The following is a 22,445-nucleotide window of genomic DNA, read 5'->3' as shown; positions in this document are numbered from 1 at the left end:
TCCTCTGTCCAACTTCCTTACTTTATTCAAATACATCTCATAATGTTTTGCCTTTATCCAAATTGTGCAGCTTGCAAACTTTTATGTACGTGTTCGATAATTTGAACTAATAACCGTAATTTTTTGTTTAGCTCAGGTACTCGCTCTCGAATTACTCGTCAGTCAAACCATTTGCTCCAAAGTCGCTGTTCAACATCTTTCGGTCAACGCAGAATCTCTTACATTGGACCGTTATCCTACAACAGTCTTCCAGAAGTCTTTAAAAGCATTAACAACCGTAGCTCCTTCGAATCCCAACTCATTCGTCACCTCAAAGAATTACTTTAGTCATTAACCAAATCACCTTGCCAGTTTTTTTTGTGTTTTTATTTTTTATCTGTTAATTTTAATTTAGTAGTAAAACTCTTTTCTTGAATATTTTTTTTTGTAAAGCGTTAGTTTAATAATTGTAGTTTAATTTTTATTGGTTTTGTTAAATCAAATGGATCTCTTAAAAGGAAATTTTTTCCACTGAGATTCATTTCTAAGTTTAGTGTATTGTATCGTACCATTTCCCCGCATAATGTAAATATTTTTTTTAAGTTCTCAGCATGAGTAAATTTTGCTCGCGTTAAATTGTTGTTGATAATTCCTTTTTGCTGTCAGGCATGCTGAGAACAGAAAGCGTCCATTACCAGGGGACTCAACGGAGCCTTTTGGTGTGGGGGAGTGTGGTGGGCCGCTTTACAAAAAAAAAAAAAACATTGTCAACTGATGAACCAAAACATCTATTAGAATATCGGTAATTAGAACGCTAACTTTTGGCTAGCGAACTCCTTTTCTCGCTGAATTTTTCGTGGATTAGAAAGTTTCGCTTATTTTCAGTTCTGCTAACTGAAGAATGCTAAACTGATATTTGAGACGAATATATCGTAATTTCATCATCAATCAGATTCAAAATCTTATCTTCGACCAGGTTTTTATTTTTTACTTTTAGATTAATTCCAGAAGATAATCAGTTTTATTTTTTACTATAATCATAGAAAAAAGCGAAGAATTCTTTTCGAGTTGTCTTTACCCCTGGATTAAAGTACCGTATTTATGCCTTCACTGAGTATGGATAACGGAAAAGATGAGAAATTAGTTTTAGACAGAACACAACATCTGCTTAGAAAAATTGCATTGATTGATGGAGAAAGTAAAATTTCATGAATGATTTTATACATATTGTTGAAAATTGATTCAAATTAGGTTCATGTTATCGATCGTTTCGTTAGTGATGTTCCATTTGTTGTTTGTTTGTTAGTTGATATTCTATTTGTGGACATTTTTTCGTTCTTGGATTTCAAGCAAACAACATTCTTTTTGAAATGCCCGAGGTTTCGACCATTTTTGTTGATCTTACTCAGAAGGCATCGTCTAACGAATGTTTTTGTTAGATTTCGTTTTTATTAAACGCTTAGGTGACTTCGCTGCTTTTATTTTCATCCAAAAAAAAAACCAAAAATAGAATTTTGATTCAAATGTTTTTCTTTTTGTCTTTTCTAAATGAAATCGTGAACTGACGAAGATGAGTTGGACAGAAACATTACAAAGCCAATCCGAAAACTGCATCTATTCGTTCCATTTTGTAGTATCACTTTTCTAATCAATAAAATGTTTAAAAAAGAGCTCAAAATTTGTTTTTTTGTAGCGGCCCTCCATACTCTCCCGCACCAAGAGGCTCAATTTAGCCCCTAGTTATGGACGATACTTTTCTCAGCACGTCTAGTAGTAAAACAAAGAAATTTAACGCGAGTAAAATTTTAATCATGCTGAGAATACAAAAGTTTATTATTTAGTGCGATGAAATGTATACTATAATTAAACAAGATTACGATAAGGACCTCAGTGGAAGAAAATTTTATTTATTTATTTTTTTCAATATGGTAAACTAATCAAATATTATACTAGATTTACTTTAGTTCACTTATAAATAGTGAAAAATACGACAAAAGAAAACTACGATGCTACAAAACAAAAAAAAAATGATAAAAAAAGTGGTAGGAGTTGATAGACTTTTTCAACGATTCAATTTTGATGATGAATCTTATGAATAATTAACAAAAAATAACTCTAAGCTACATAAAAAGAGATCAAACTTTATATAGGTATATGAGAAAGATAGCTTAACTCTATGAATTTAGTGCATCATCTGAAAATTGAGCGAGAATCCATTTTTTTAAACATTACACTAGTTCCAAAGTGAATATGTCGCAATTTAACGGTACCTAGAGCATCAAAACCGAACCATTAACAGGTATAAACGGTTTTGGACGGAATGACCTGTCGGGTTAAGCGGTTTTACCGATAAGAACCGAACCCCCCGGGTTTCCATGAATGGACACATCGAAGTGACCGCTACAGTTCCTATCTTAACGACTCGCTAACTGCTAGCATTCTTTCGACCCCAGCCTAGCCTAGCCCGATCCCATAGTGTTGTGTTGACCCACCGAACGAGTACCTAAAGAGGCAAAAAAACATCCTCCTTATCTTAACGGCGGCAATCAGCCTAAGGCTGCAGTTAAGCTGATAGTTTCAGGCTACCTTACGATTTTCGAGCTTCTCAAGTCCGCTTTTGGAACATCAAAATCAAAAATGACACTTCGCGGTGCAATGCAATGGCAATGGAGGTGCGCAAAGAAATGCGCGAGAATCTTATGGTTGTTGAACTTTCGGTCCGGCCGATTGTATGCTAAAAAAAGCGGCGGACAGGGTATGACCTGACCTGGACTGGCTTGGTTTAACTTGGCTTGGCTTGGTTTGGTCACTTGGTGAAGGTCATTGCCGACGGATGTTATATAATTGCGGATGGGGTAGGTCATAATATGGCATTTACGGTAAACTTGTTGACAATTCATATAAACAGCATTCGAACGAACAATTTGTGCATGCACCTATCAGATTATAACGATACCAATCAGATAAAATTTATGACACGATTTTATAGCTTGCACCAAGTGTTTGCAAAGTTCTCAGTAATATCTCACGTTCGACAAAAGTAATAAAACCTCGGGCTCGACATGTGCCAGGTGAGATTGGTCGTCATCTCAATGTCAACGTGTGTAACACCCTTTTCACTTTATTTGGATTCTTTAAAAAATAATAAATGGACCTCAAGTGTGTTTTGCTACAAGCTTTTTTTTCGAAATTCTAAATTTATGAATAAAATTTAATTCAGTTCTGAATAAGCGCAACGATGTTTAACTTTTTTGTAGGAAATTTGAATGGAAAAACAAAATAGATATACTGAAGCCAAAAAATATCGGTATCAATTTAGGTAAAGGGCGAATGCGCCAACATCGGTTTTCCGAGAAAATTGTGTTTAAAGTTTGACAGTTCCGTAGGCTTCCAGCAAAAATATTATTTTGTTTTCTTTATGTCTCGAACTCTGATTATCCATTGGACAAGTGAATTCCTTCAAAATGTCGGTCTTCGAAAGTACTATTTCTTCCAGACGATTGATGAACTCGATTTGTTAACATCTGGCGAATACAAAAATTCGATTTCATGAGAACAAACCACACACCTAAGTTTTATACCAGAAAAGAAATTTGATGTAAGACAGTGGTTTTCAAACTTTTTTCACTCATCGCTCTGTTTTTTCAAAATTTTTGAGCTCGACGCCCCCCCTGGGCAAATTTTTAGAAAATCTTAAAGAAAATATGGAAATCTAGATCGTTGAAAGCCATTAGCTTTTGGCTTTGTGTTTTTGTAATGCTTAGCAAAAAATTCATTCAAATTTATATGGTCGATTTTGATTTAATTATTCTTTAGATTTTTGGCTTTATTCCGAAATTTTCCAGATTTTTAGAATTTCATTTTCATACTACAGACCCCGTTCGATTTTGGCAACACGCTCGTACATTTTTATGTTGCCAAAATCGAACTTTTTTTTCTCAGTTTTTTTTTCAGTTATTTTTACAAAATAACTATTCTTATCATTAAAAACGTTATTTTTAGTCAATTTCCGATTATTTGTATTCATTTTTTATTTTTTTCATAATTTTTTTTTTATCCATTTTGCACTTTTCTTGTTTTGTTTATAATGTTTGTTTTCATTTGTCATATTAGCTGTTTTTTTCAGTCTTCATCATTTTTCAGTTGTTTTTTTTTTGTAATTATCACTATTTTGTTTGAATTTGTTTGTTAACTTTTTATATTGTTCATCTTTTTGTCATTTTTGAGTACTTTATAAAATTTAAGATAAATCCGGTTTTTTTTGTTGCATCTTATCACCATTTCAGAACATAAAAATGTGATCATGGTGTTTGTCTAAATTTAATTGGTCCTGTTATAACGAAAACTAAAATGTAATGTTGTTTTTAAAAACCGTTCGATTTTGGCACATGTGCCAAAATCGGATGTTGCCAAAATCGATTGTTGCCAAAATCGAATGTTTCCAAAAACGAACGGGGTCTGTATTTCGTTCGAAAGGAAAATGCAAATTTTTGAGAAATGACCAACGATGAGTATACCTCCCCCTCCCCTATGTCACAATTCGTAACGCTGGAACTTACTTACTCCCCTCCTAGGAACGTTACGTTATTTATGGATGCCCCCCAATTCAAAATCTTAAAATATCTGTTTTTCAAAGGCTAGCTAACGAACACCTCTCCTGATAAAGTGAACTTTGACCTTTTTTTTCTACGTATTGGTATAGTTCCAGGGTTATTTGTATGATCATTATGTTATAAATTATTTACTTTTAAGAAAAAGGTCATTTTCCAAGAGTAAGCCTGGATCAAGGTCTTTTGATACACTAGGTTCTCCGACTTTCACAGTAAGTAGGCGTCGAGTGAGCGGGGCTCTCAATGAGTTTGTTTATTTTTTGCTCAGCTTTTCGGTGGTTTGTTGGTAAACAAACTTCATGAGTTCCGTATAGTTGCATAGCCTACATAGCCAAAATGGCTGAATCGGGAATTCGATATTCGGTAACACCTCCTGAATATATACACACCTTGGTTATTGGCGATTTGCAGTTCAAAATGACTCGCAGAGGGCACTGCGATTGAAATGATGATGTTATGGATTCAAATGTCATAACGCATAGTATTTTTTCAAAACACTAGAGAAATTTGGAAAATTTAGTTATTTTAAGAAATATTAGCTGAGAATGGATTAGTGAACAAGGTAAGAAAAAGTGATTTACGTAATCGTTCAATATTTTTAAGGCCAGTTTATTCCTCTTTCTTTAATAATTTTTAGTTTTCTGGAAATAAACTGTGCTGTGCCAATTTAAATAACCCGAAGTTCCCGTGCAATCAAGTTTCCAGTACCACCTTCAGAATCAAGAATTGTTATGGATGGAAAAAGTTTTTTAAAGGTCTAGAAACCGTTTATAACGAACTATTTCTAAGCATTTGGAAGATGGCAATTTTATTGCAAGTAAGTTTTTCCATCACTTTCAACATTGATCGGCTCTCTGAAAATTTATCAATTTCTAAAATATAATATTTAAGATACTCGAAAGAAGAAGAAATCAATTCGTCCAAGAAAAAAAAACTGCCATCGCTAAAATTTCGGAACAGATTGTATAAAGAATGCTTGTTTGGAGAAAATTATTCTTCTGACTCAAAATCAAATATCGTCGATCTACCAGCTTTCTCAGGATTTGTTGAAACCTATTTGGCGTACGTTATTTCAATAAACTTGAAATTTTCTCATCATTTATCATTTCTCATGATTTAAAAATGCTTGAGCAGCAACCGTCCCAGTCAAAATCTCTTTTCTTTGAAACCTTAAAAACAACTTTGTTTAGGAAACCATTCATTGATGGGCTCTAAAATCATCAAATCAAAACAAAATATTCGAAAATTGTGCTTAATGTTCCGAATTATTGAGATCCAAAATTTGATTAATAGCTGAGTACCTCTATTTTTATCTTTTTTTCTACGGTAACCGGTAGGGCAACATATTTTGCTTCCGAGACTGAACCATTCTCGAATCTTCCGGATAGAATCACCAACGAAGCCTTGCACATTCATCAAACTTTATTCTAACGAAATGGCCTATTCTTGATGGCAAAAAATCAAAAATGAATTTGTTCAGAAAAACGTTCAAAAATCAAATTTCCTCATACAAAAAGCATAAAAGCCACTAAATTCAAGATTTTCTAACTTGATTTAGCCATTTTTATTGCTTGTTATTAGACAGGTTCTGTAAAAAGCTTAATTTTCAAAACAATTTGTATACTCTTCCATGTTAGAAAACAGCTATCATCATCCTTTTGTTAGTACTATAAGTGAAAATCAGTTGGCACTGTATGCCAAAAAGTTTTGCTGCAAATCGCCAATACAATTTTCATTATCCTAGTGAGTTTTAAGGTTTTGGTTGTGAAACTGTACCTAATCATGAAAATATTCCTGTTGTTTTCGGTTGTCGTGGCTGACGCTGGTGCTGGGGGCAACAGATCGAGTCTTGTCCTGTGTAAAGCAGTCAATGCAAACGTATCAATTACGGAAAATACATCTGATATCCCTCATCTGAGAATCCAGTATGTAAATAACGGATTTTTGATAATGATAGGCAAAAGTAACTTCATTTCAAATTTATTTTGTAGCATTACAGGAACTGAGCGGTTCACTGCCGGAAAAAAGTCATGACTGATATGCAATATGAGTCCTGGAAGTCCTGGAGTCCACTAGTCCCATTGGATAAACCACTGCACTGAGTCCTGAAGATTGGCTAGTAATGATTCCCTAGAGCCACTAAGATCGAACAAGTTGTTGCAAAAATTTATGATTGAAAAAAAACGATTGTTGTGTAGTTTCGGTGATCGGATGGCAATACCCATGAAATTCATTTAAATTTCCAAAACTCTGGAATGTTTGATTTTGTTATAGAGTTGAAAAGATTTCGACCTTTGAAAAAAAATCAGGATAACGGAATTCTGATAAAGAAGCTAGGCACCCAATGAACGTTTTTGTGTATTAAAGTTTAAGAATAAAGCAAAAGAATTTCATACCTTTGTTTTTCTTTCGAATACGTTCCTCACAAAACTAAGAACTCCAAAAACCGTTCTTCAAATTACGGTTCAAGACCAACCATTTTTTTGATTTTTTAACCCTTCCATTCAACCATTTTTTCAACTAAATTGCTCTAACTTTACCTCTAAAAGTTATTTTTTAATTAAAAAAAAATCAATAAAATACATGAATAATTAATAAAATACTTAAGGAACCCAAGGTTTCAATTTGTTCTCAGTTCAGCTACAAATCTATTTTATGTTAGTTTTGGTCGCCAGACTTTGAGATATTCCCAGTTTGTTGGGCCATCCAACATAACTCAACCGTTGCCTAGCGTGGAAAAGAGCTTGCGTCAACCTGAGTACGAACATCGATATAAACTCGCTGGTACAACTTTTATGCTCAGGTTGCTGTTTTAAATAAACATATGTGAAGGATTGTTTGCTAGCTCAAGATCAACTTGTGCCTTGAATTTTGCACACAAGTTGAACTTGGTGCATGTTTTCGTGAAGACTGCTGACAACAATATAAAGTTTCAATATTAAATACAATTTCGAATATGATAAATTCTAATTTATTGCATATCGTATGTATTAAAAAAACGGTTGACTGGTTGTGTAAAAAAAACTTAGGCAGATAAACAAATTCTGTAAATCTGCTATGGAAGGTGGTAATAATATAAGCTTACTTGCAAAAAAATCTGAAAATCTGAGCCGGAGGTCTTTAGATTTTCTCCAAAATTGGGTTCAATTTTACAACTTAAAATACAGGTATTTTTTTACATTTCTAAAATTTTATTTTTTGAGTTATATTAGGTTAGTTTTTTTTGGAAAATAAAATAATACTCTGCTTTTGATGTGCTATTTTATGATTTCCGTTGATAAATAACAGGATTATGTTGCTTTTAAAAAATATAGTTTTATTTAATTAACAAAAAAATCTAACCAAATCTAGGAAAAATAAAAAACATTTGTAATCTGAAAAAATACATACAATTTTGGGAAAGATCTGAATATCCCGTCAGATAATAAAAGCATTTTCTCATATCTCTTTTCTAACCTTAATAACATTTATGAAAACCAAATTTGTAAAGCAATCGGTGCGTGTGCATACATGTTAAAGCCAAGAAAGGGAATTTTGCAGTTTAGCTAGAAAAAAGAATCGAAGGTCGTTGAGCCACGTTCAGCGACCCCTTAGAGTTAACCTAATGAGCTGAAATTTAGCATGGGACCTTCTGGTAGGCCAAGGAACGATTTCAATCCCAAGGTTTTGATTCTAGGACATTTCCCTTTGTTGGGTCACCCTAGAACACATGCGGTCGGAAAAGCCATCTTTCTCGATGAATTGCAACATGGTGGTGGGGATGGGCGATCGTATATTCCTCCTAGGTTAAAATTGACTGGCAAGACACTTCGTATTTTATTTCTCATATAAAAGACGTGCTTATGAAGTAAGGCTATGATCATTTAGTATCCGGGCACTTTATTTCGGTGATAGCTACGTTACTAGAGCTCGGATATGCAAAACTTTAGTAGCATTGTGTTGGTTATGAAAAGGACTATCTTGCCTATATTTGATAGATTTTTAAGTTAACGTTTGTTCGAGATATTTACGATGCAAGAAGACATGGTAAAACTAAGTTTTCACAATCACCTCGGAAATTCTTCATTGTCGACTTTAAACTCGTGAACTGTTGATTTTTTCTATTTATTTTTTTTTGCTCAAATGGTTAGGAAGTATAAGGAGTCACTTTAGGATGCTCACGAAGTTCAAACCAAGCATCGGAGTGGGACCCTTGATCTAAAATATGGGTAAAAAGACTATGGATATTGAGAATAACTAAAAGTAGACCGCTTAACCATGCAGTAAATCCGTTTCCGGCTGGCAAAAAGTGTTGCCTGACTAGTTAGACACCGAGTTAATAACTAAGAATGAGCAGCTCCATGGATCGCAATCTGTGCAACCAGTTTTTACGCAATGTGACAGATGTGTTCTGATGAACAAAGAAATGTATGATATAACCGAATTTAAGAAGTCAAATTCTTCGAGATGCCTACTCATGAAAAGGTTCGAACCAGATTCCAATTGGTTCTTCCAGGTGAATTTGTGTGATTTTGCAAAGGTTTTGCTTCTGTGGTAAAAAAAATCAATACATGACTGCAAAAAGTGTGCAAAGATAAAAAGAGATTTTATGAAAAAGTTAGTTTTTTTTAAATCATTGATAAATATTTTCTTTTATATTTTTACATTAAATGTCATATTAACACCTTCATTTACTCCATCGAAAGTTTTTCGATCAAATGAATAGTTTTTAAAATACACACGTTTGGAACTGTCCGGATTCTAAATGATCATAGCCTTAAAGTTCACTTCACAAAAAGCTTCCCTAGAGAGTGTTTTACTGTGGATGACAATCAGCAACAAACAAATGTCACAAATAATATTTTTTCGCTCCGTACTGGTCATGAACGAAGGAATTTATAGCATAAAGTGCCTGCCAGAACTAGCGTAGTTCATCGAGAAACGCCGTAAATTCGAAAACACTGTGTTTTTGACGCATCTGACGTCGGCCTGCTCAACAAAACGATTATAGGAGGCTGCATATAGAATTGATACTCTGGGTGACGAGTCCACCTAATAGCCCCTGTAGCCTTATACCGAGAAGTGTTGGCAATACTACAGCAAAAGATCTATTTATGCCGGAAAATGGGAGGAAGGGATAAATAAACCGAAGATAGAGCTCAATCACAAGCCAACATTCATGATTTTGTTCGCCATTTTATATGTTCCGGATAACTACCGAAAGGTCACTCGCAGGGACGCAGTATTTTTCATCAAATGCCTCAATTATCTATGAGAAGAAAACTTTTTTTCATCTTAGGCTTAAAAGAATTTTTTCCTTTTTTTGTAAAGAAATGAATCCAACTTAGATGAAATTTCAGGGACTAGAAAGGGAAAATTGATGTTGAAAAACATGCGAAAAAAAAATTCGCCAATTCATACGCCAGGTTGGTCTCCTGTAGTAGAATGTTAATACATGGGCCCCGGAGAGGCGCAAGATGTGGGTTCAAGTCTCACCGGGAGACAAGGCGAATTTTTTTCGCATGTTTTTCAACATCAATTTTCCCTTTCTAGTCCCTGAAATTTCATCTAAGTTGGATTCATTTCTTTACAAAAAAAAGTTTCGCTGACTGAATGTTTGAGTCAAGACCCATCTTTGGGTCACAGTTTAAAATTAAGAATTTTTTCCGTTTAACTAAATATTGCATTTAAGATGTTTACCAAAATGAAAAAGAAACCAAAAACCTTGCCATCACCATTCTAAAAATTTAAATCTTAGATATGATATACTCAGGGCCTGTATATTTTTTTTTCAAAAAAGTACTTTTCAAATCTTTCGTATTCCGCAATATTCCGTATATTTTTCGATGAGTTGTTGTTTTTAATTTTCAATTCTCTCATCCATTTTTTAAAACAATTTATTTTCTAAATACGTTTTTTTTTGGGAATACATATATCCTGTGTAAAAATAACCAAAGACACATTCAACCGTGACTTGTTATCGCTTTTCCGGACTTTTCTAAACTGTTATCATCCTAGAAGTCAACCAATTTACTTAAAAATGTTAAAAATAGTAGCAAACGGTTGAAAAATGAATTTCCTTCGAATTAAAAACAATTTGGTCATTGAAAAATTCAAGTGGTTTGTGTTGCGATCAATTATTTTTGTGACGTGAATTCACGCTAGAATTGCCTTTTTTTTAGTTCAGTACAAATCATTTTGATTTCCTGTTATTTCTGTGGAAATATCGGTGACTTCAAAAAAGTTTTAGACAAGGAAATAACCCACAATTGGTTGTGCGTAGCTTCTCGGTTGAACAAAAGAAGAAAAGAATAAAGTTATGCCTTTTTAAATTTGTGACGTGAACTCACTCAGTTTGAACAGAATAGGTCAGTGAACTTAATTCACTTCACGAAATTTCAAGTTATTTTGAACCATTTTTTAGAGCCTTTAAATTGTATGTACACTTTTCAAAGTAATATTTTGTCATTCCGACTAAACTTTTGCAATAATAAATCTTCAGTATCTTTTCCTAACTTTTTCCTTATTTTGACTGGCACTTAAATAGCAACATATTGAGGAATCATACGTTAAAATTACTACTGTTTCTCACAGTCTTTATTTTAAGATTTTCAATTTTTTTATTTAATTTTTTTATTTTTTTTTTATTTGAAAATAACGAATTAATTAAAAAATCAACTGAAATATATATGTTCGATTTTTGGAAATTCGACCATCTGGAGGGTCAAAACAGCTTTCAGAGCAGGTTTCTATTACAAAATTTTACAAAAAATGAAGTTTCGTGACGTGAATTCACTCATTTGACTCTTCTCATCATTTGCAAAGAAGGTCTTTTTTTGTTATAAAATGTCTAGGTTTTCTTTTAAAATTTAAAAGTTTCCTTTTCTTGTGATTTAAAATTGCTCATTTGCGACTGTTTTTGTTCGCTTTTTAAATCAACCTCATAAGAAATAAACAAATTCTTTTTCTCTACAGAATGAAGCAGTATTTGTTGGCTTAAAAACCTATTTATTTAAAAAAAAATCAAATTAAATAAATCCATATATTTCAAGTAATTATTTGTTAAAAGTTGTCAACATTTACACTTTTTTCAATGAAAAATCTAATTTTAAAAATTTTATAAAATATGATATTTTTTTCATTTTCTGTAGGTTTTGTGTGATTAGAATTATCAAAATATTGACATGTTTGAGATTTTTTATACATGAACAGATAAAAACCACTTGTGACTCGTATTGTTTTGAAATTTTCCCTTAATGCACACATAATTTCCAAAATGTTTTTTTTTGAAAAAAACTAAAACAATGAATGGAAGGGTTAAGTCTCAATTTATTTTAACTTGAACTGATCCTAGTCCAATAATTTGTTCTACTGAAACGATCAAACTTTGCTCAAAACTCTTCTATTTAGTTAGACTGCTTCTTTTCTAGAAGACTTATTTCGTACCGATGCTAACTAATGAACTAGTTTTGAATCAATTGATAATTCAGCTTCACAAAACTTAGCAAAGTTCAAGTAACTCAAATCAAAATGATTCACCAGTTTGGTGTATCGAATGGATTAACAGATTTTTGATTAAGTTAGCAAGTTTGACCCTCCTACTAAACACGAATCAACTTCCACAACATGAAGATGACTTAGTATTTAATTACACCGATGACCGTTCCCGTCATGATTCCGGAAACGAGCAAGCTCAACAGCTCATCTTCGCATTTAGTAGACAAAGATCAACCAACTCCCAACCGACACCGGAAGCATGACGATAAAATAGGTGGTAGTGATGAAGAGCCTCAGCAACAGCGAAAAATTAAACAATCAAAACATGCTTCAGAACAATTTCGTGTGGTTCCGCACAACAGCTTCATGTGAAACTCTTCTTTTCGCGCCCGCTCTTTCAAGTTTTCATTCTAAATGTAGGTGATTGGAAATTTAAATTGTTGACCGGACAAAGGTTGAGTTGAGACTGAAGAGTCGTTCATCATTCGTGGAGTTGCTCTCGGAGGCGCTCGGCTTGGGCCATGTTTTTGGTGATTTGGAGAAGTCGAAGCGCAACTCGAAACATGTTACATGGCAACATGAATGACGCATGGCAGAATTTCGCTCATACCACAAGAGCTCCAGCCATAACAAGGATGATATTTAGTGGGAGTGAGCAGAAATAATCTTATTTTTGTGTGCCTTGTCGTACCGCGAGAAGACGATCAGGCTCTCAGAGTTTGGCTCCGATTAGAGCCCCTTTGAGTCGCGGGTTCGTCGCTTTTACGCATCGAGCTTATTTGTTTTTTTCTTCTCTGTTTTTCATCTTAACTGACGTTACTCGCTATGGGTTGGTAGGTACTTGGGAATAATAATAATGGCAACTTCGTGAGATCAACCGGCGTTGATTCTTGTCGGTATTTTTGTCCAGCTGCTTCGTCGGCTGGAGAAAAACGGAATTTCGAGAATCTATGGATCGCCGTCGTTGGGGCTTTTTGGCGGCTTGGCGGCTGCATGTTCTTTCTCGAGGCGTTGAAAATGTTTGAGGCGCGCGCGTTTTGTTTACATTGCTGCGAGGCGCATGCTATCCATATATAAACGTACTCCTTACCGGCAGGGGACATCATTCGCAAATTTCAGCTCATCCTGAACGGTGTTTTTTTTCCTTTTTCGATCAAAGGTGTAGAGTCCTTACCGTGTGTGGTGTTCAAAAATGAATAAATTCCTGGCTCTGATCAGTGTGGGGTGTGTCCTGTTGGCCGTTCACCAAACTTTGGGGGCTCCCCAGGGCCCGGATGCTGTTGGTACGCGATCGGCGGCTCAGGAAGTGACGGTTGTGCGATCGTTCAGTGAAAATAATGGCTTCGATGGGTATCGGTTCACGTAAGTGAATAATGGGAGGAATTTGTGATGAAAAAAAAAATTGTTTGGACTATGTGGATCAATTTAAAAAAGAAGAACAATTCATTTTCAAAACGGACATTGAATTAACGAAAGTGTGTGATATAAAACGGGTATTATCAGGGAACATTACCGTAAAGGGAACTGTGCAGAAGTTTTAAGCATATCTGAAGCTAGAAGCTCAATCACTGTGCAAAACGAACACAATTATGTGAAGATTTTCATTGGTATACGTTTTGAGATCAATACGAGCTTTTTTGCACCTAATTGCAGTTGCTGGATGAGCTTTGAAAAAAAAAAAAATAGGAAACATAACTAAAACGTGGAATATCATATTCAAAGTTTTCAAAGACTTGTTATTTCCTAGATCAAATTTTTCACCCAGAAGTCACCCAGAATGGACAAAAAGTCATTTCTTCGGTCCTCAAAAGCAAGTTTAATGTAAAATATCAAGAGTTATGAAACAATGTCTTTAACGGATATAGTCTTGATTTGAAATATGTAAAAAATAAGAACATATTTTTTAATTCTAGGAGAAATTTTCCAAGTTTTTCCTGAATGAGCTTGACTTGATTAAAAATGTTAAAATTAGAGATGTACCGAATATTTAGTCAGCCGAATATTTAGTCGGCCGAATATTCGGCGCCGAATACCGCCAAAACTCGTTAAGCCGAATATTCGGTTCACCGAATAGTTGAGCTAGGCCGAATATTTATGTTTTAAAATTTTTACAAAATCAGACTTCTGAAATCTTTCAACTGATGTTGGATAACTTATTAAATATCCAAGAGTAATGTTGAAAAACCTTCAAAATCCTCAGAAACTTATGGTTTCAGTTAAACAGTTTAGATGTATCCGTGTATTTTTCACCGTAGATAGCTTCATACTTTGATTATCCTTTTCTTCAAATTTTCTTGATATATCCAGGCTCTCCGATAGACCAAATAAAGTATTCGAGAAAAGTCAAATCTGACTGGCATAGTTACATATTTTTTTAAACTTTCTGGTTTTACCCGTGTTTATTGCTAAGTCAAATTAAAAAAATCTCGTTGAACATTTTTAAATTTTCTGTTAATAAACGATTTTTTGGAGTAAATTTATTCGTTAGATACGATTTGAACACTGCTTTTGTAATTTGATGAAAACTTTAAATTTCAAATAATTTTGTTTCTTTTTCTTCTAGTATGTTTGAGAATAATACTTAGTTTCTGTTCAGATTTTCCCTTTCTTTTACAAGTTTAAAAAACATCGTTCAGACCCGGCCGTGTGAATACATATCGTAGAAATTATTGTATGGTTAAGGTTAAAGACCATCGTTCTTTTTGGCAACTATTTTGATGACATCTAGACATTTATCTAATTCGATATAAAAAAAACGCAATTTCAAATAGCTTAACACCTGTTTTGACCCAGATTTCACTGGAATCCATTTGAATTTTGAAAGAGACACTACTTAAAAAAGATCTGATTCAGCTGGTTGGAAATAATCGACTTAAAGCATAAGAGATATTAAAATGGTAGAAATAGAAGATTTCTATTAGAAATAGCAGTAGAAATAGAAATATTCCTATTGAAAACTCAACAGAATACTCGACAGAATATTCGACCGAATATTCGGCCGAATATTCGTTTGGCCGAATAGTTGAAAAGGTCATTATTCGGTATTCGGCCATTTGCCGAATACCACTATTCGGTACATCTCAAGTTAAAACCCCTTGTTTGATTTTCTTTTGAAATCATTTTCACAACCATATCATTCAAAATCAACCATTAATTTTCTACATTTCTTTATTTAACTAAAGAATGTAATTGAAGAATTGATGTATAAAAGATTTATAAATGCATTTTTCTTCTACTTCTTCCATCTTAATAATCCTTATGTTTTTGAATCGATTATTTTAAACCTGATTTAAAAAAACATCAGATCTTCTTTAATAAGAGGTCTTTTTGATTTTCAAAATGTCAGCAATAGCTAGGAGGACATCAGATGAATTGTCCCTTTTTGGAAGTTTATTACCAAAGAGATTGGGTTCCAGTGAAATCTGTGACAAAACATGTCAAAACAAGTTGCAAGCTATTTGAAATTGATTATTTTAAATTAAATTAGATGGATGTCCAATTTTAGCTAGATGTCTGCAAAAAAGTTGCCAAAAAAACGATGATTTTTAACGTTAAGAGTATTTTCGACCAAACGAACCCACACGGCTGGGTCTAGACTATTTTTTTTTTAATTTGAAAAAAGAACATATCTCAACAGAATCTTGAATAATTCCTAGAATCTGTTGGGATATACAGGACATACAAAAGGAAAAAAAGGAAAAAAATAACATACAGGAGGAAAAAGAAAGTAAATTACTAAAAATTTAATGTTTTCATCGAATCACAGAAGCAGTGTTTAAATTGTATCAAAGGGTTAATCAAAAATTGATGTTTTGAACGTAAAACCTTAAAAATTTTCAAAGAGAAATTTCAGTATTTATTAGATCCAGCAAATAATCTGAATAAATCCGGGAAACATCCAGAAAATTCCAAATACTATCTGGCTATCCTAGACAGATTGGACTTTTTTTCGAATTCATTATATATCTTCTTTTATAGAAATTTTCGTTAAGAAGTTTTCTTCGAACACTAGAATTCAATAAAATGTCAAAATTGTGTTCTGAGTTTGTCATCTTAAAATCTATTTATAAAATGCTGAATTCAATTTTTTCATTACAAAGTCATGGTTTTCTTAAAAGTTCCTAATTTTCTAAACAGATTTAAATTCGAATACCGAGTTTATTATTTTTAATCGGGGAAAACTGGGAAACTAAATGTTTTAAGTTTTTACTAACATCTTAAAAAAATGAATTTCAACCAAGTTCTGTCGAGTGTTGAGCAGAATTTCTGAATTACAAATATTTTGTTCCAAGCTATTCACACTCCGATTTTTTAAAATATTTTCATATAGATTTACTTCTTCTTTAAATTGAAAAAACAACATTTGAACAAATGAAAGAAGAATTTACTATGTCGTTTTTTTTTACTTTTCAACTGTGTTTTTTTTAAAGTTGTGAATTATGAGTTTTATATAGATATTCATTTGACACTGAAAAAATAAGCATGATCGATTTTTTTAATGTTTGAAGCTAATTTCCAAAAATAAAATCATTACTTAACTTCTAATAAAAAATATTGAAATTTTGTTTTTGAGAATTATTTAATAATTAATAATTTATATCTCAAAATGTAAACTAATTAGTTTTATGAAACCCATTTTTCTATTTCACAATGCATTATTTTCAGTTCAGTTCAGCTCAATGCGTAATTCAATGTCACAATTTATAGACTTCAGAGCATTAATTGGAATCAACTTAAAACAATTGATTTTAAATTCAAAAATAAAAGTTTGAAATTTTAACCCGAGTCTGTGAACATTGAAGTTTGATCTTGATGTTGTCAATCTGGGTATGATATTTTTCATGACCCCACTGGAGAATGCATCGAAAAGAAACTTTCTAAATTATTATTATCATGCCTTTTCTGAACGAAAACAGCAGTTCTATAAAATGCTTGAAAACTTTAAATGAAGAAAACAGGATTGTGCAAAGTTTATTTAAACCGAACAAAATAGATTTAAGTTACACTTAAATCTGTAACCAAGACCTTTCCAACTATTCGATGAAACGAATATTCGGCCGAAAATTATGTTGCGTTTAAAAAAACTATAGTAATTATTTTAAATTCCTTCTCTTTCTTCCATTTGAATGCCCCTCATAGTTAAGAATATTTTAACCAAATGCATCAGATCTTCTTCAAGAATGTGTTCTCGTCCATCAAAAATTTTAGGAGTCAAGAGTCCAAAGCAAGTGCCAAGTAATTTGAAATAGCTTATTTGATATCTAATTAGATGAAGGTCGAATTTAAGGAAGATATTTTCCAAATAGTGGTTCGAAAGAACGATGACTTTTCACCATAAGGATATCATACTATTCGCACGGGCAATAATGACAGATTTTTTTTTAATTTGTAAAACTGAAATCTTAAAAAAATCTAGGCATGATTCAAAGAAATACAAGAGGAAAGAAATAAAAAGTTTTGTATTGAAAATTTTCATCGAGTTACATAAAGCCGCTCTAATCGTATCTATGGATTACAAAAAATTGATGGTTATTTTTCAATTAATTCTCAAAAATTGTTTTTGGACGCAGAAACTTAAACTTTTTAAAAAAGAATTTGAGTTTTTTTTTTAATTTTGCAAATAATGTGTATTTGTAACAAAACGCAATTCATTTTTAAAGCCCGATTTTCATAGACTTTGTTCTCAACGTTTTCAATTTATGATTATACCGAGTAAATATTTTTTTTTTTAATTTTTACTTAATTTCTTATTTTGAGCAATTTCTTGAAAATAATCCTGAAAGATGAAATTAACTTTCAAATATTTTCATATGTAATCATGATACAAATCTCCAAAACCGTGCGAAAGGGGGAAATATGGGGTGCCTGATGGGTGATGGAGATTATTTCCTAGTTAAATTTTCAGTCCAAGAAAGGAATTAACCGTAAATGCCAGAAAATTAGCTCGTCTCCGGCGGAATTTTGTTCTAAATCACTCATTTTTTTAAGACGTTTCCAAATTGATTCGAATTGTTAATTTCAGTTTGTAATTCAATAGACCATCTGTATTGAAACTCAAATCTTGATCCAAAAATTGGATTGAATTCAGAATGAGTTTAACCAAGTATAACCAACCAAATTCAGAATTTTAGGCCATATTTTAACTTCAAAATTCATTCATCGAATACTTATTATGCAAATGCATATCAACAAATTGGTTTCCATGCGACAAGCGTTAAATACTTAACTTTAATCACTTTGATTGTTAAAAAACATCATTACATATTTTCTGCTAATTATAAATAATTTTCAAGAAACATATTCAAACTTCAATTTTATTTTGTGTTTCTTGTTCTTCACAATTCTCAACTTCACATCCTTAAGGGTTTTTATGAATTTACATTTTTCCAATTCCAAGGTTCAAAAAAGTTTAGAGTGTATTTTCATTAAATTCATTGAATTGAAATATGCATTTTTTTCTCTCAGCATTTATTTTTTAAAATAAAAGTCAATCATTTAAGAAAATTTGAAACTTTTTTCGAGAAAACTTGAAAATAATACAAAAAAAATTCAATAAAGGTTTTCATTTAATTCTCATTTTTTTCTAAAACCGCAAGTTATTTGGACTTCTTGTGAAAAACGATAAACAAGCTTTATTTGTTTACTTCTATTTGATTTATAAGGGAATTTCAATAAGCAAAACACAAATCATTTTGCATGCTTTAACTAAGAGGTTTGTTAAAATAAAACCTTTTTTTTACTTTCTTCAGTAATGTCAGCAATAATTGTTATGATATTCAGCAAAAAAATATTCAAAACTTGAAATTTTGAATTATATGATATGCATTTGATGGTTTATAAACATTTTTTTTATTATTTTTAATAATCTTATATAAATCGAATTGATTTTTATGTTAATCTATGATAAGTTTCAAAAATAATTACAAGTAGCAACTTTAAAGCAAAATTTCAATGTTTTTGAAGTCCTATATTTTTTCAATATTTACAACAAAACATGGAATTACATAATTTTTTTTCAATGAATTATCGGGTTTGTTGTGCATTTTTGGTATTGTTAATAACGGGCCTGCAAATCTCCATCCAAATTTTAATTGGGTATTATAAACTGCACTGCACTATTTTGGGTTTTCTTAAAACTCTAACTTTTAGAATTAAATTCAAGTTGATTTCTATCCAATGCACATGAAATGCTTGTGAACGTTCGTTTTTTTTATTTTCGAAGTTTCGGTCATACAAAACTCCCACGTGTTGCACAAATTTTGCAGGTGCCTTATATAAATAATTTATTTAATACAATTAGTTTTTTAGGTCACTTTACTCAGAATTTTTCACGTATTTTTTTTATTTTCGTGTGGAACATAGATTGAAATAGAATGAATTTCAAATTTCAAATTTTAGAATGAATATTGTTTGTTGGGAAGCATCAGTATCAATAATTTATTGCATAAATCAGAAAAAATGTAGAACTTTGAAATCTGATAGGTAAAATTTAAAAAGTCCGAACTTCATTTCTCAATATTTGATTATAGAAACTAGCTTAAGGATGAGAATACATATATAATTGAAATTTTCATATAAATAAAATAAAATAAAAGTTGCATTCGACAACACTGAAGAAAAACGAAATTAAATATATTTCTATGGCAACGTTTCATATTTGAACAACACTAGGCAAAATAAACAAAACAAAATCAGTCATTAATTGATTTATTCTTGTGAGCAACAGACGTGTCTCAGTAGACTGAGTCGATTTGGGGTCATTTTAAAATTTCTCAAACCCTGGGATCATATAAACTCCGCCTTGGTTCAAAACTCATCCATGAATATTTGCAGAATTTGAAATAACGTTTACATGAGTTAATTTGAACGTTTAGCTTTGTAAGGGAAAATTTAATATTTGGAAACAACATAATTTTTGTTTCTTCTGTGGAACCGAGCCTACTCGTGGTGTTTGTGCTATTTTATGAATTTTGTAAAGGAATTTTCTCGCTGAGCACTTTTTGTTTGTAACTTTGTATCTTATTAGGCAAAAATGTTAATAGCTGTTAAACTGGGGTATGTCTTTTGGCATTGAAAAACACTTAATTCAATTGACATGACTGATGGTGCCTCGCGAAGTATTGCATGAAAAGTAGTCATGCAATACCTTGCTAGGCACCCAGCAGTGATGTCAATTTTATTTATTGTTTTCAATGCCAAATGACAACACCTGATAACTTTTTTTTATAAGAGACGAAGTTGTTCAGCGGAAAATGCCTTTAAGGAATTTATAAATTGGAATAAAAAACATCAGCAGGCTGGGTTCTATATTCGTCAAAAATTTTTTCGTGAAAAAATCAATCAAACTAAGAAAATTTAAATTTCAGGTAATAGATAAGATGAAAATTGATGTTAAAAAACATACAAAAATAATTGTCCTGTTTTTAAATGAGTTACACTTTTGAAACTTGGAATGGTAATGATCAAAATTCCACAACTGCTTCACAAATTGCAACACCGGTTTCTTTCATTTTAACTTGAACCTTCTAATTCTCTTCAACAAATTGCCACAAATTCAATCATTGGCAGCAAAATTTGTGTGATCATTGACGATGATTCTTCGTTTATCTCAGTCTTCTGTATTTTAAGATTGAAAAACACTAAATATAAATGTTTTTTTTTATCAATAGGTTTTTGTCATAAGCTACTATTGCCATCAAAAGTTTTTAACTGGCTTCCTCTTACATCCCCCTGACAGTTACGAGCTGAGCGATGGGCAGATCCGTTCCGAGGTGGGAACCTACAAGGATGCCAAGGATGCCGAGGGTAAGGACGTCAAGGTCCTGGTCGTCCAGGGATCGTACTCGTACGTTGCTCCCGATGGCCAGACGCACTGGGTCAACTACGTTGCCGACGAAAATGGATATCGCCCCAAGGTTGGAACCGGCCCAACTGGAGGAATCCAGCCGGGTCAGGATGCTCCCATTAGCACCGCCTAATTAGGGGGATTGCACCTCAATCATCCTACTGTGAGAGACTGTGTTTTACAAAACGGTGGTAGTTTTAGTTGATTTCTCTAAGTCAGTTTGAGTAATCTTTTTTTTGGAAACTAGAAAAGAACCTCAACCCCAATAATTTCCGAAAGAGATATCAATAGTTTTAAGGTACACTGTAAATATGAAGACAAATGAAGTGAGTGAGCTCTGCCAAGTAAATAAACGTTGAGATTAATGTCGATGGAGATTTTAATACTACGATTTTTATTGGTAATGAAAGAAAACATTTCCGAAATCTGCAGTTAATAATTTCCATTTTTCACCCAATCAAAGGAATAAAAGCGTACAAGTTTTGACACTAACAACTGAACCAGTTTTTATAAGCAATTATAAAAAAATGTGAAAAATATTTAACAGAAACTTTTGTTTTACATAAAATTTCGAATGTGATTGTGTTACTTGAAAATGATTTAGGGAACACACTTTATTCGGAATGAATGGAGCTCCCATGCAAATTAACGCACGAGGAGGCTATTGGAAAAAGTTCGTGGGAATGTTTGCGGCGGTAATGCCAGTTTCGGATGATGGGAGGAAAAAATTGATTTTGCTTCCAGCGAGATGAATGAATCTCTGTTAAGAAAGCTCTTGACGTCTATGGCTCACAGTTGTAAACTATCGGATGTTCTAACATCAGGATTTAATGAAAGTAAGAATCGATTTTATGTCTGATGTATTTTTTCAGCATCTTTTTAAATTTATGTGGATTTCTTTCTTCTCTGAGGACCCTTGTTGTTGCGTTATACAGATTCCTACTGTAGAATGGAAATGCTTTCTTTGACATTTCACTGATTTGCTAATGAATTTCAATTTCATCCTAACTTTATTTAATCAGAAACGAATGAAATAAATTTTCAACCCTTCGTTTCGATTGGTAACAATTTGGAACAAAGAATGTATGAATTAAGCAAAAAATTGTCCTTGAAAGACATTACGCCCAACTTTTTTTTAAACAGTTTTTAAAAAATCACGGAATGAATGATCTATTTATGTTTGCGCAAGGCAACATAATTAACATTTTTCAAAGGTAAAAAAAAATTTGGGAATGCTTAATCCAGATATGCATTCAATCAGCTCTCGATTCGGAGATCCAAGGTTAAAATTTGAAATTAAGTTAAAACTTCATTTAGTGTGCTCCGAAAAACTGCAACACTTTGTTTTGTGAATAGCTTTTGAATGCATGGATGGAAATTTTCAGTGAAGCTACCTAGTAATGAAATGTGTACAAAATTTCTGTCAAACAATCTGTAAGGTGGTTTTTGAGAAAGCGTTCAATACCGTCAACTGGGGCAACATGCAACACTTTTCAACTTCAATGGCTTCTAAAATCTTAATGCTTACAGCTTAT

At 32.5% G+C, this 22,445-nt stretch overlaps 1 protein-coding gene across 1 annotated transcript; it reads left to right on the top strand.

Annotated features, from left to right (window-relative positions):
• The first annotated feature begins 13,180 nt into the window (after positions 1 to 13,180).
• Positions 13,181 to 21,293, top strand: LOC129758210 (endocuticle structural glycoprotein ABD-5-like). The gene is made up of 2 exons (XM_055755668.1): positions 13,181 to 13,427; positions 20,803 to 21,293. Exons 1-2 carry the CDS (start codon positions 13,258 to 13,260, stop codon positions 21,041 to 21,043), a joined length of 411 nt encoding a protein of 136 aa, XP_055611643.1. The 5' UTR covers positions 13,181 to 13,257; the 3' UTR covers positions 21,044 to 21,293.
• The last annotated feature ends 1,152 nt before the right edge of the window (positions 21,294 to 22,445 follow it).

Source organism: Uranotaenia lowii, chromosome 3 (assembly GCF_029784155.1).
Source record: "Uranotaenia lowii strain MFRU-FL chromosome 3, ASM2978415v1, whole genome shotgun sequence".
Taxonomy (NCBI): Eukaryota; Metazoa; Arthropoda; class Insecta; order Diptera; family Culicidae; genus Uranotaenia; species Uranotaenia lowii.
This window is presented reverse-complemented; position numbering and strand designations above follow the sequence as displayed.

Excerpts from the sequence above, each read along its gene's own strand:
- LOC129758210 (XM_055755668.1), top strand. The coding sequence starts at position 13,258 with ATGAATAAATTCCTGGCTCTGATCAGTGTGGGGTGTGTCCTGTTGGCC. Across the intron at positions 13,428-20,802 it reads TTCGATGGGTATCGGTTCAC|TTACGAGCTGAGCGATGGGC; the intron begins GTAAGTGAATAA and ends TCCCCCTGACAG.